Below are 14075 nucleotides of genomic sequence, written 5' to 3' on the forward strand. Positions count from 1 at the left end.
AGAGGAGAGTTTCTCAAAGTGGGGGCCCATGAACTCAGCCTAAAGGTCACTTTGGGCACTTGTTTGAAATGCAGATTCCCAACCCCCTCTCCCAGAACTGCTGAACCCGCCTCTCTTGGAGGGTGGGCCCTGGGAATCAACTTTCAACCAGTTCCGCAGGTGGTTTCTGCGAGGGCGAGATAAAGTTGGTGCACCCGGTTGCGGGCGTGAATGCAGAAGAGGATCCAGACCCAGGAATTCAGAAACCCCATCCTTCCTCTCTCGCTCCCTCCCCCCCCAAACCCTGACACCGCCACTACCACCCCAGGCGAAGGACTTGGGGCGTGGGTCAACTGAGCTCGGTGAAAAGTCGTTCCGCGACCGAGGCCTCGGGGCGGGGACCCCGGGGCTGCCCTGATGGGGCGGGGCTGGACGGGGCGGGGCCTCGGCTCCTCCCCCGGCCCGGGCGGCGGGGCTGGACTGGCCCGAGGGGCTGCGCGCCGAGGCGGTGGTGCAGCCTGGAGCACCCGGCAGCTGCGGCGGCCGGGGACCCTGGACCCCTCCTCAAGCGAGGTAAACGCCCGCGCAGCCCGCAGCCAACTTGGTCAAGTTGGAGCGGAGTTCGCCAGGCGCCTGCACGGGGGGGGCGAGGGAGGCCTCGAACCCGAGTCCCCGGGGTGAGGGTCCTCCGACCTGGGGCCCGGAGGGTTGGATAGCCTCGGACAAGGAACCCTCCCGGGATCAGGGGACTTACATCCAGGACCCTGGGCGGGGGAGGCCTGGACTCAGACCCCGGGAATGGCACATGCGCCCCAGGGCCCTGGAGGTCTCCTCCCCGCCCCCTTCCAGGACCCTGTCCTGTCACCAAACCTGGGGCCCGGCTGCCTCGCAACCCCTGCCCCCCAGCAGCCGCTGGAGGCTGTCGCGCCAGCATCTCCTGAATTTTTCACGTAGGGGGCGGGCCGGACACGCCGTTCCCATGGCACCAGGGCTCTCGAGTTACAGCCCAGGGAACCCCCAGATTCCCATCGCCCTTCGGAATACCAACCCACCCCGTGCTGCCTCTTAGCCCTCAGCGGAAGTGAACCCCCCAGGGGCCCTCAACCCTCCTTCGTACCCCCCAACCCCGATCTGAACCTTGGGGAAGTGAGCTGTGGGGTAGGGGAGGGCCGGGGCAATTCAGGTGTCTTTCAGAACGTAGGTCCCATGTTCCGAATGGGAGGGACACGTCTGTGGACAGGGTGTGTGCATGCTTGTATGGATCCCACCTCCCTGCTGCCCCTCTGCCTGTCTCTGCCTGTGTGTCCTGGGGTATTCGGTCATCCTCAAGGCATAGGAAGTGACCTCTGGGTGTGCATGCGTGTGCTCACAGCCTGCACGCTCACCCCTCCCAGCCTGCTCTAGGCTTACTCTGGCCCTGAAACCAGGAAGCCCCCACCCCAAGGAGCTGAGGTGCCTCCTCCTGTCATTTGAACAAGAGAAGGTTTGGGAGGAAGTCATCTCAGAAGCTCATCTGGACCCTGCAGAAGGGGGTGACAGCACCTGGCTCACTGCCCATTCCTGCTTCTTGCTCACAGAAGGAAGGAAGGAAGGAAGGAAGGAAGGAAGGAAGGAAGGAGCAAAGCCCCTCCCACCCAAGGATGACACTAAACACCCAGCAAGAAGCAAAGACCCCCCTGCGTCGGCGAGCCAGCACTCCACTGCCCTTGTCCGCCCGGGGCCACCAACCTGGCCTCCTGTGTACAGCACCTTCCACAAAATCCCAGCATCCCCGGCTGGGCCAGTCAGCCTCCCTCAATCCTCCCCCCCGGCAACCTTCACCTGCCCCCAATGGTTGGTCCTCTGAATCCAGCGACTCTGAAGGCTCCTGGGAGGCCCTCTACCGCGTGGTACTGCTTGGAGATCCTGGCGTAGGGAAGACCAGCCTGGCCAGCCTCTTTGCAGGGAAGCAAGAGCGAGACCTCCATGAACAGCTTGGAGGTAGGGACTCTGTGGGCTGGGCTGGGTTGTGGCCACAGGAGTAAAAGCCCTGTAGTCAGGGGCACAAGGCTGCCAAGAACAGTTGTGCAACTCACACACTGCTCAACTCTAAAGGGCATCATTCACATAGACTGTGAAGTGAATGATGCCCCCTGACAGTTGTGCAGGGCACAGCCCACACAATGGTCTAGAGGAGGGAAATTTGTTGAATTGTGAGAATTTTGCCAGTTTCTCAGGGATGATTAATTTCCATGTCATAAGGGAAGCAATTCTGAGCTCCATGAGTCTCAAAGGGAAAGAAATAAGTAGGCTTCCAGCCAGCTCAGAAACTCCCAGCCCCAACTTCCACCTCTCAGATCCTCCTACCTCCACAGACAACCATCCACGCCCACCATGACCAGCAGCAAAATTAAGATCTTGACCCAAATGGAGACTTCCCAGGTTCCCTTATCCTCAAGTGATGCAGTGAGCAGAGAGAGCCGGGGGCCCCAGGATGAGGGGAGAAGGGACAGGACAGAGGAAATGAAGAGGGGTCCCTACAGGACTAGCTGAGAGTCCACAGGATGAGTAGAGAGGGAGGTTGGTTAAAAGCAAAGAGACAGTGGGGACACTCTGGCCAGGCCCCTTCTCTAGCCTTGACCCCTCTGAGTGTGAGAACCCATATGAGGCATGTACATACGTGTACCTGTAGGCGTGACCGATGCGGAGATTGAGGCCCAAAGAGGGTTCATACGACCTGCCTGAAGCATGCACTAAGCCAGGGACAGAACAGGAATGAGAGAATTCCCAGCCAACTTTAACCCCACCATCTCATATGTGTCAACCAACAACCAACCAAAGTAGCAAAAGTTTTCTCAGCACCTACTATGTGTCAGATATCTTGCTGGCAGCTGGGGAGACATGGGCTCCTCGTGGAGCTTCCTGACCTGTCAGGAGAGACAAGACATCAAGCAAGTGCGGGGAGCACTTCCAACACAAGTGGAGGGGGCGCTGTGATCAGAAAGGGGACTAGGGGAGGCCACACCCTCCCCAGGCCTGCTCCTCCTCCCTGAGATCTGGCTCTTCCCTTGGTTGCAGATGTGTACGAGAGGACCCTCACGGTGGATGGAGAGGATACCACGCTGGTGGTCATGGACACCTGGGAGGCTGAGAAACGGGTATGGCACAGCAGGCAGGACTTGGGGGGGGGGGAGGTGCTGAGCCTAGGACCAGACCCCTGTCCCCTCCTCGGACACTACACAACAGGGACATGGCAGAGGCCATCCTTGGCAACCCCCAAGGCCAACAACTCCCAAGCGGCCTTTGGAACCAAAGACTGAAGAACCTCATGACCGTGAGTCCTTTCTCACTGCATTGATGCCCTCTACAGCCGTCCCAGGATGTGCTTCTCCCCCTGCCGACCCCCACCTTGTCCTCAGGACCCTCATCCCATACACTACCCCCCACACACTGTGCAGAAGGAGGAACACCGCATTTAGCACCAAAATGTCTGAGGGTAAACCGACCCCCTTTCTCTTGCCTCCCAGCTGTGTGGCTTTGTGCAGGTGACTCACCAGTCACCCTGAGCTTCAGTTTTCTCAACTGATAGATGGGTTGATCATTCCTGCCTTCCTTACCAGCTGGTTTTTTTAAGTCCTTATGCAATTTCACAGTGGTGAGCAAGCGGTGTGCAGCATGAGACAATGCTGAAAATAGGTGAAGAGATGTAAATAATGATCATTCTAATGACTCGTAACTTGGTAGCTAGTAAAGAAAGAAACCAAAGGAAGTCCTTCCCTACCCCCTTCCAGAGCAGGAAGAAAGCAGACAGGGATATGTCCCTGTTATGCTTGTCTCACCTTGTCTGAGTTTTCTTTTTTCTTGCTATACAGATAATACATGCTCACTGTAGAACTTTGAAGAAATACAACCAGAGAAAAGGATGTAAAAATCACCGGGAGTCTATCTCAGTAAGGGGTAGGCCCCGCCCCTAACATGCAGAGAGGCCTCGCCCATGGGGTGGGGCTTAGGAGGGCACTGTTGGGTGATTGGCCAGAATGGCTGACAGCCCTAGCGATAGGCAGAAAGGATGGGGACAAAGGAGCTAAGTGGCCAATTCTTTTCCGGCAGAATAAAAGAACACCCAAGTCCAAATGAGCGTGATGAGGATGATGACGGTCTTCCTAACAGCAGCTGGCATTTATGCAGCTGGGTGGAAGCCCACCCTTTTCCCAAGAGTCAGCCCCTGTGCTAAGCTCTGTATATATATTATGATGTTCAGGCAAAGCAAAATCTGTGAGTATTCTGATTCCCATTCTACTGATGAGTAAACCAAAGCTCAGAGAGGTTCAGTAATGGGTCCAAAGTTGTCAGAGAGCAAGTGGAATTCAAACCCAGATCTATAAGACTCTGATCCTGTATTCTTTTTTTTTTAAGTTTTTTTTTTTTTTTTTTTTTGAGAGAGAGAGAGTGAGAGAGCAGGGGAGGGGTGGAGAGAGAGAGAATCCCAAGCAGGCTCCGTGCTGTCAGCGCAGAGCCCAATGTGGGGCTCAAACTCACGAACTGTGAGATCATGACCTGAACCAAAGTCAAGATTCAGCTGCTTAACCAACTGAGCCACTCAGGTGCCCTCCGAGTCTGCACTCTTATGCACGAGGACTGTCCCTCTCCATCGCCACTGGGAACACCACCTTCTGAGCCTTCAGCTGGGGTTTCACCCCTTTACCCATTCATTAAAAAACACTAGCGGGATATGTATCACGGGCCAGGACACTGGAGACCCAGCAGCGTATAAGATAGATGCGTCCCCTGGCCTTATGGAGCTCACAGGCTGGTGAGGGAGGGGCTACTTTTGAATGCAATTGAAAATCCTATGGGGCAGAGTCCAGTGAATTAAGAAAAGGGATCAGCCTGGAAGTCCCATTTGGGAGGCAGGCGGGGGGAGGATTACTGGAACTGGAATTCTGTGCCCAGCTGGCTGGCTGTATGGCCTTGAGAACGTTTTCTCTCTCCTCTGGCCCTTGGTTTTCCTACAAGTAAAATGGGGAAACTGGTTCAGTTTGAACAAGTTAGTGACGGTGGAGGGTCGAGGCAATTTCCAAAAAGGGTCCACAGTAGCAGTGTCATTGGATTGAGTATTTATTTACTTAGTTACTTATTTATTTGAGAGAGAGGTGGGGGGAGGGAGGGAGGGAATCTTAAGCAGGCTCCTTGCTGTCAGTCTAGCAAGACTGAGCCCTCCTCAGAAACCAGACACAAGAGCTGAACCCTTCTCAGCAGGAAGAGAAACCAAACAAATCTTTGGTCTCCAGTGTCCAGCCCACACTAGGAATCCAGGAATGAGAAAATATAGTCAGGTGGGTTCACTAGCCCAATTTTGCAAAGAGAAACTGGGGCTCAGAGAGGGTTGGTGGTTTGCCCACGGTGACGATACAGACAACAACGGCAGAATTTGTTCCTCAAACCTGTCTAGATTGTAAGCCTCAGCCCCGGTCCACCCATCAGACCATCCATCCCAGCCTCAGCCCGGGTCCACCCATCAGACCATCCCAGCCCCACCTTTCGCAGCGACGCCCCTCTAGCGGAGAGGTAGGTACCTTACGGTTTGAGGATAGGCCTGGGGTCCCTCTGTTGCAGGATGAAAGCTGGAGCCAGGATTCATGCCTGCAGGTGGGCAGCGCCTATGTCATCGTGTATTCCATCGCAGACAGAGGCAGCTTCGAGAGTGCCTCTGAGCTCCGCATTCAGCTGCGGCGCACGCATCAGGCCGACCATGTGCCCATCATCCTGGTGGGCAACAAGGCTGACCTGGCACGCTGCCGGGAAGTCTCCGTGGAAGGTGAGCCGTCTACTCCACCCTCCTCCTCCAGCTTTCTCTCTGCCGCTAACCCTAACCCTGGCCCCATCCTGATCTACTTGCCTCAGCCTGAAAGCTAGGAACTGTTCTCGCCTCCTCTCTCACTTCCGGAAACCAGTCCCCCAAATCCTGTGAGGCCCACCTCCCTTAACCCCACGTTCCCTTCCCCCCATGCCCACAACCTCTGCCCCATCCTGGCATCTCCACCTTAGTCTGGGCCAGCCCCCCTACTTCTCTCTCCCCGTTCAGTCAGTTCTCCTCGCCAGCTGCCAGAGTTTTCCAAAACCAGACCTGACCTTGTCACTACTTTGCGTAAAAATCCCCCTATGGTTCCCCCATGCCCTTAATCAGAGACACTTTATCCACCGGACGGGATAGGTCCACTGCCTACAATCTTTTCAGGGGCTTATACCTGAGACCTGAAACAATTATGAGCTCCAAAACAAATACAGTGAGAAATTTGTAAATTCCAATTTCACAAGCTTTAATCATCTACAAAACTTCATATTGTGACAGCCAACAACTGCAAACCAAAACGTTTAGTTATATGTAAGTTGTATTTAAAGTGGGATGGGGAATTAATTTCAATACATTTGATAACATGTGGGACCCATAAAGATCTCAAAATGGCCTTCCTCACAGGGCAAAATCTAAAAAATATGGAAACTGAGAGCCAGAGAAGGTAAGCCAGCTCCACGGGGTCACCAGCCACTGGGGGCTAGAACCCAGGCCCCTGTCTCCCAGCCCAGTGGCTTCCTGGAGATGGAAGACGATATATGCCTTGTGAGCAAACATCCCCAAATTCCGCAGCAAAACCCCCAGGCGATTTTGTGAAAATGCTGTCCCAGATCTCATCCCAAACCTCCCAAATCAGATTCTTGGCTGGTGGTTTCAGGAATCCGCATTTTAACAAGCTCCCCCAGATAATTCTAATGCACAGCTTAGACCCTTTACCTGGCATTCAAGACCCTTCCCAGCCTCGCTTTGCATCAGTATCAGTCACTAGCCTGTGCACTAACTCCTCAGAGCCGGGTCTCGTTGTCCTCGGAATCCCCTGGCACCCAACGCAAGTTAGGGCACAAAGAAAAAAGTGACTCAGCTTGAGACTCAACGCACCTCTTCCTACCTTTATGTCCCCCTCCACCCGGCCCGTCTGACCCCGCCCCTCAGAGGGCCGCGCCTGCGCGGTGGTGTTCGACTGCAAGTTCATCGAGACGTCGGCCACGCTGCAGCACAACGTGGCCGAGCTCTTCGAGGGCGTGGTGCGCCAACTGCGCTTGCGCCGCCGGGACAGCTCGGCCCCGGCGCCTCCCGCGCCCCGACGGCGCGCCAGCCTGGGTCAGCGGGCTCGTCGCTTCCTGGCACGGCTGACGGCCCGCAGCGCCCGCCGGGCACTCAAGGCCCGCTCTAAGTCTTGCCACAACCTGGCGGTGCTCTGAGGCCGCCCTGCCTTCTGGGGGTGGCGGAACACTGGGCTGCATTCTGAGCTCCACCGATGCCACCGAGGGTCCTCGACGCAGTTGCCTGGACTCGGCACAGTGGGCTGTGCCTGTCCGCTGCCCCGAGGGCCGCAGCATCTCCCAGAGCTGCAGCTTCAGGGACCCCCTCCGCCCCAGGAAGGGGTGGACAGACTATGGGACCGAAGCCTCAAGTTGGGCACAGAGTAGGGTTTTGTTTTTGTTTTTTTTACGCGGTGCGTGTCTTTTTGTAAAAATCTTCCTTGTCCCTTGGCTCTGGCCAACTCACAATAAACCAGACCAGAAGGATGTCCTGTCTGCATGCCCAGACCTCTTCTTTTGGAATCTTCCAGGCATCTCCACCTCCCACTCTCCCATCTACCCTGGTTGCGGATTGGGTTAGCCTGCTGACTTGGGTCAAGGTCAGTCAAATCATTGGATCAATTGTGTGTTCAGGCCCTTCTCCCCTTCTCCGAACACTGGGCATGACCCCTGTGCGGCACCCCTCGTGCCCCCTCCCCCATCTTCGAGGGAGACCCCGTGGAGCATAAACAACCACAGTTCAGTGTGCTGACCTCCTGTTTTCTCATAAACCCATTTTTTGAGATTGTAGATTCATAAAATCTTATCTGGAAGGAATCTCAGCATTCATCCTCACGATGTAATAGCTATCGTTTGTTAGGAGCTGTGTTCTAAGCTGTCACAACTAGGAATTGATCTTCACAAACCCTGTTTACTAATTAGGAAAATAGACCAATAGACGGTGAAGGTCCGCGGTCAAGATCATTTAGCTACTATAAGTGAAGTTGTCAAAATTCCAATCCAGGCTTGTCAGGCTAGGGTTTGTGCCCTTATCTGCAGTCCTCTTGGAGAATGTGACAAAAAGCTATAGAGTCCTGGGGAAGGGGACTTTCAAACACAAGTTTGCATATGATTTAACCTGGAGGGGGATCCTTGCCTCCATGAAACCCATCCATTAATCCCCAGGATTAGTTCAACTCGTTCATTTTTCTGAGTGTGGGAACTGAAGTCCAGAGAGAGGAAGTGAGCATCCCAGCGTCACCCAGCTAGGGAGGGTGAGGACTAGACCCCAGGACCCAGCCTCCTCTCATGTCTGCGCAGGAAGTAGGAGGTAGTGAGGCATCCAGCCTGGCTGGGGCTGTGGGGCTGAGGCTGGACCTTAGGGGTCAGGTCAGGAGTTTCCAGCCGAAGGGGAAAGGGGTGTCACTACTTTGAGAGGAGAACAAGATGCGAATGGTTGGGACCGTCATGTCCCTGACGCCTGACACCCCTGCCCCCAACCAGCTGCCCGCCCGGATGCCTTGGCCACCAGGAACACGGTGCCAAAGAAGGCTGGAGCTTGGGGCAGACGAGCCCCATATCCTCCGTCTTCAAGCCCCCAGTCTTGCCAGCAGGGCACTGATGGCACTTATTTCCTCATCCTAACTCCAGCTCGGGTTAAGGGAGGAGGAGGGGGGTCTTCCCCCACCCCAAGCTGTCTCTGGCCTGCGGTTGTGGGGGAGGGGCTCCAGTTGTGGAAAGTTGGCAGAGGCAGCCGGCAGCAGCCGGAGAGTGGAAAAAATGATATCAAACCCGGAAAAATGCAAGCCGGATGGAGGGCCTGAGCCGGCCCTGGGAGGTGAGAGGGAGGGAGGGAGGGAGGGGGCCCCCACAGGCTGAGAAAGGAAGAGGGGCCAGGGGGAGAGCACAGGAGCTGGTTTTGAGAACACTGAGGGTAATCGCTGTCATTTCTTCCTTTCTTCATCCACAAATATTTATTGAGGGCCTACTAAGTGCGGGGCACAGTGCCAGGCTCTGGGGAGGTAGAGGCAAACCGAAGCAGTAGGATGCTGCTCCCTGGAGCCCCCGTCTGGTGGGGAAAGCAAGCTAGAACACAAGTAAGTGAATAAAATGGTTACAAACGGATAAGGGACTAATGAGGGTGTTCGTGGAAGGCCCTGAGGATAATCCAGTGCAATCCTGCCAATTTGCAGATGGGGAAACTGAGAACCGGAGAGAGGGGGCGGGCTCACCCCAGGCTACTCAGAGTGTGGAAGAAGTCATTGAGACCAGGATTAGGGATGGAAGGGAGGGAGGGAGGGAGGGAGGGAGCAAGGGAGGGAGGGAGGGAGAAGAGTAGACCAGGGTCAGGGGGAAAAGTATGCAGCCAACATGGCAGCTCAGTGGTTGAGGTGGGTCATGGGTCCTGAACCAGAGGGTCTGTGTTCAATCCTCTATCTCTCTGTTTCTCAGTTTCCCCACCTATAAAATAGGATTCATGACAGTTCCCTCCTCAGGACTGATGTGAGGATTCAATGACCTAAGATGTGCAAATTTCTTGGGGCGCCTGGGAGGCTCAGTCGGTTAAGCGTCCAACCTCAGCTCAGGTCATGATCTCACAGTCCGTGAGTTCAAGCCCTGCGTCGGGCTCTGTGCTGACATCTCGGAGCCTGGAGCCTGCTTCCGATATTGTGTCTCCCTCTCCCCCTCACTCTCTGTCTCTTTCTCTCAAAAATAAATAAATAAATAAATAATAAACGTTAAAAAAATTTTTTTAAACAAAAAAAGATAAAAAACATTTAAAAAATTTTATTAAAAATGTTTTATTCTATATTTGAGAGAGAAAGAGAGAGACAGAGCGTGAGCAGGGGAGGGGCAGAGAGATGGAGACAGAACCCGAAACAGGCTCCAGGCTCCATGCTGTCAGCACAGAGCCTGACACAGGGCTCGAACTCACGAACCGCGAGATCATGACCCGAGCTGAAGTCGGACGCTTAACCACCCAGACGCCCCTTAAAAAAATTTTTTTAAAGATGTGTAAATTTCTTAAAACAGTCCCTGTGTCAAGGAAGATTCAGTGACTGTTGGTTCCCACTAGCATATCTTAAGACCTTGGGGAAACCAGGGCTTGTTTTTTTTTTTTTAATCTTCTTTAAATGTTTATTTATTTGGGGAGAGAGAGATTGCGAGAGGGGAAGGAGCAGAGAAAGAAAGAGAGAGAATCCCAAGCAGGCTCCGTGCTGTCAGTGCAGAGCCCGATGCAGGGCTCAAACTCAGGAACCGTGAGATCATGACCTGAGCTGAAATCAAGAGTCAGTCACTTAACAGACTGAGCCACTCAGGCGCCCTGACCAGGGCTCGTTAAGGGTGGGATACTCTGGGACTGTAAAGATTTGCTTGGGAGTCTTTGCCCTGCTGTGACACTGGAGGACTTTAGGAAAATCTCTTCCCCTCTTGGGCTTCAGTTCTCCCATCTGTAAAATAAAGAGATTGAATGTGAACTTGTATCATATATTCATGTGCGAACCCATTTACTGTCTGCCCACCCCCCGGGAATAAATGCCCCATGAGGTTAGGGCCCCCAGTACTTCTCTTTCCCCAGCCACCTACAACAGTGCCTGGCTCATAATAGGTGATCAGTAAATACCTGTTGAATGGAGTGATTAATGGATCTGCAAAATGGCCCTTCCAATCCTGACCCCTCTAACTCTAGGAGTCTGTGAATAAAGCATAGCTGGGAAAGCATGTGACAAAACCACAATACTCCTCCCAGGGACATGACCCGTGATAGTTTAGAAAAGTCTTTCTCACCCACTAAAAAAAAAAAAAGCTAACTTTGTTTTAGCTCTTTCTGTGTGCTAGGCCCCATGTTATATGCTTGATACACATTTTCTTATCTAATTATCACCACACCCATCTACTTAATAAGTACCATTTAACAGATGAGCAGATTTAGCAGAGTGAGGCTAAGAAAACCCAAGAAATTTGTCCAAGGAAGCGTAGTCAGGATTTGCACTCAGGTCAGGTAGGAACTGCTTTCTTTATTGTATAGTTGGGGAAACCGAGGCCCAGAGAAAGGAGATAAATTGTCCAAAGGCATGTAATAATAATAGCAAGCAACTACATCACTCTTACTATGTATCAGGCACTGTTCTAAGTACTTTCCGTGTATTCAGTCCTCAACACCGGTCATATTATCACCCATGCCAGTTTGCAGATAGAGACACTGTATCGCAGAAAGAAAGGTTCACTGCCCTGCCAGGTTTGCACAATTAGCAAATAGCAGAGCTAAGATTCGAACCAGGGACGTGTCGTCCTGTGGTTTGTTAAGGGCTTGCCTCTGTTACACCATCTGTCAGTATGGCAAGTCCAGAGCAGGCTGGTGTAAATGAAGGGGCACCAGCACCCTGCTTCCCGGACTGGGGGCGGGGGTGAGGGGGTGGGGGGCAGAAAACAAAAGCACATTGAGTGTATTCTAAGCCGCCAGCTGGGACTTTCCACCTTGAAGGGAGAGTACTGTTATGGAAAAAATGATAAAGCGCTGGAAAGATGAATGTCTCCCAAAGGGCCCCAAGTCTCTTCACAGTCCCCCCCCCCCGCCCCAGCCTCCTTAGTAGGAGACGGCCACAAACTGTGCTGGCCTGATCCAGATGAGACGAAGGCCACCTGGAACTTGACACACCCCAGCCAGGCTCCCTGAATACTGAGGATCACTGGCCTCGATGGAAAGTTACAATTTCTCAGCCAAGGGCACAAAGCTTCCACTCAGGGAGCCCCCCTCCTGAGTTATCAGGTTCAGGCTGAAACTGCCTGTCCCCGGATGGTGGGAAATTCTCGTCCCCTAGGGGTAGGGGCGGCTGAAGCCTCCCTTTACTCAACAAACTTGGACAAGGGTGTGTGTTCTGAAGGAGGGCAAGGAGGGTAAAGAGCGTCACAGCTGTCTGCTTCATAAAGACCAAGAATCTCTCAGTTCTGCCACGACCGTAAAACCTTAGGCAAATCAAAACATACAGAGCGAAGGCGTTAGGGTAAAATTCTCTATGTGGTTGTCTCTGACTCAAGAATATTGGAATATTCTAGGGGCGCCTGGGTGGCGCAGTCGGTTGAGCGTCCGACTTCAGCCAGGTCACGATCTCGCGGTCCGTGAGTTCGAGCCCCGCGTCGGGCTCTGGGCTGATGGCTCAGGGCCTGGAGCCTGTTTCCGATTCTGTGTCTCCCTCTCTCTCTGCCCCTCCCCCGTTCATGCTCTGTCTCTCTCTGTCCCAAAAATAAATAAACGTTGAAAAAAGAATATTGGAATATTCTAGTACCTTAGCTTGAAAAAATACACAAGTTCAGTTTCAATTTCAGCAGCGTTCCCTTCTGTTCGGATCAGGGTTCAGTTAAAAATAATACTGATGATGGGATGGGAGCTCTGGGTTCAGCAATGTGTGCAATTTTCTCCAGTTCCATCTGGTTCAAGTTCAAGGCTAGGATAGGTCACCGTTCCGGTTTCTAGGCTGCATAAGGAACCACCCCAAAGCTTAGTGGCATAAAAACAAGCATTTTATTATGCTTCTAGATTTTGTGAGTCAGGAATTCAGGCAGGGCAGAGTGGATACAACTCCTCTCTAGGGCCTCGGCTGGGAAACTTGAAGACTCGAGTGACTGGAATCATCTCATGAGTCTGGAGGTTGAAGCTGGCAGTGTAGGGATCTCACTTACACGTGGCCTCGTGTCTTTATTTCCTGTTTTTACTGTAATGAGTTACCACAAACATAGGGGCTTAAAACAGCGCAAATCTGTTATCTCGCAGTTCTGTATAGAAGTCCGACGTGGGTCTCACTGGGCTAAAATCAAGGTGTCAGCAAAGCTGAATTCTTTTCTGGAGGCTCTAGAGGAGAATCTGTTTCCGGCCTTTCCCAGCTTCTAGGGGCCAGGTGCTTCCCTCGGCTCATGATCCCTGCCTGCCTCCATCGTCAAAGCCAACAACATCAGGCCAAGTCCATCTCATGCCTCCATCCCTCTGGTTCTCCCTCTTTTGCCTCCCTCTCCACCCCTGTGATTACGTGCAGCACACCGTATAATCCAGGATAACTTCCCCGTTTTCAAGTCAGCAGATTAGCAAACAATGCCGTCTGTGACCTTAATTCCACGTTGCCATGTAACGTAACATATTCACAGGTTCCAGGGATTGGGACGTGGACATTTTGGGGAACTGTTTTTCTGCCTACCACAGCAGGGTAGGATGAAGGGTGTGGGAAGGTGGTGACTGGGTCTTCACTTTCCCCCCAACACACACACACACACACACACACACACACACACACACACACACAGACACTCAGTCTTGTTCTAATGAATAGAGAAAACCCTAAACTGAAGGGTTTCCCTCCTAGTGGAATGTCAGAGGCACTGGAACACTGTTCCTAGAATCTGACCTTGCCTGCCTTCCTCAGGTTCCTGTTTCTCTCCAGGAACACCAGCTTCTTCAGAGCTCCACTGGGCAAATATCCACCCACCTTTCAGAAAACTTTACTCCTTACCCACAGATGTAGGTCTTGCTTCCGGATCACCCCTCTCCCCCAGCAGTAATGCATCCTCAGAAGTGGGTTATGGGGACTGGATCAAGACCCCCAGCTGCTCCAGCCGGGCAGTCAAGGGTGCTAGAGCTCTTCTGGTCTTACAGAACAGCCTAGAGAACAGCCCACGCCAAACCCAGTGTTCTTTGAGAAATCTGCCCACCTATGTGAATGAGGATAGATGCCTTGTAGACAGCCAATTGTCTAGGAAGCGATCATTGAATCTTACATACCCACATGTGCGTTAATTCTAAACCCCAAACCCAGGGGTCACTAACAGATGCTCATAGAGTCAGATAGGTAACATAAATCATGAAGTAGACTGAATGGAGGACATTAGGGAGCACCAAGGTCTGCAGCCAACTGGAAGCACCTGCCTTGTGTACGGGGAGCAACAGATCAGAGCTGCCTATTACTGCTGTTAGGAAATGAATCCAGTGTTGCCTGAATTTAGGTTTTTCCAAGAAAGCCAGCAAGGCAGAT

The 14075-nt window shown here is 52.9% G+C and overlaps 1 protein-coding gene across 1 annotated transcript; it reads left to right on the forward strand.

Moving 5' to 3' along the window:
• The first annotated feature begins 450 nt into the window (after nt 1-450).
• Nucleotides 451-7569, forward strand: REM1 (RRAD and GEM like GTPase 1). The gene is made up of 6 exons (XM_086701911.1): nt 451-552; nt 1557-1959; nt 2682-2684; nt 3037-3116; nt 5575-5776; nt 6965-7569. Exons 2-6 carry the CDS (start codon nt 1620-1622, stop codon nt 7231-7233), a joined length of 894 nt encoding a protein of 297 aa, XP_086558037.1. The 5' UTR covers nt 451-552; nt 1557-1619; the 3' UTR covers nt 7234-7569.
• Nucleotides 7570-14075: the final 6506 nt, after the last annotated feature.

This window comes from Puma concolor, chromosome A3 (assembly GCF_028749965.1).
Source record: "Puma concolor isolate L17-30 chromosome A3, mPumCon1.1.hap2, whole genome shotgun sequence".
NCBI classification, from domain to species: domain Eukaryota; kingdom Metazoa; phylum Chordata; class Mammalia; order Carnivora; family Felidae; genus Puma; species Puma concolor.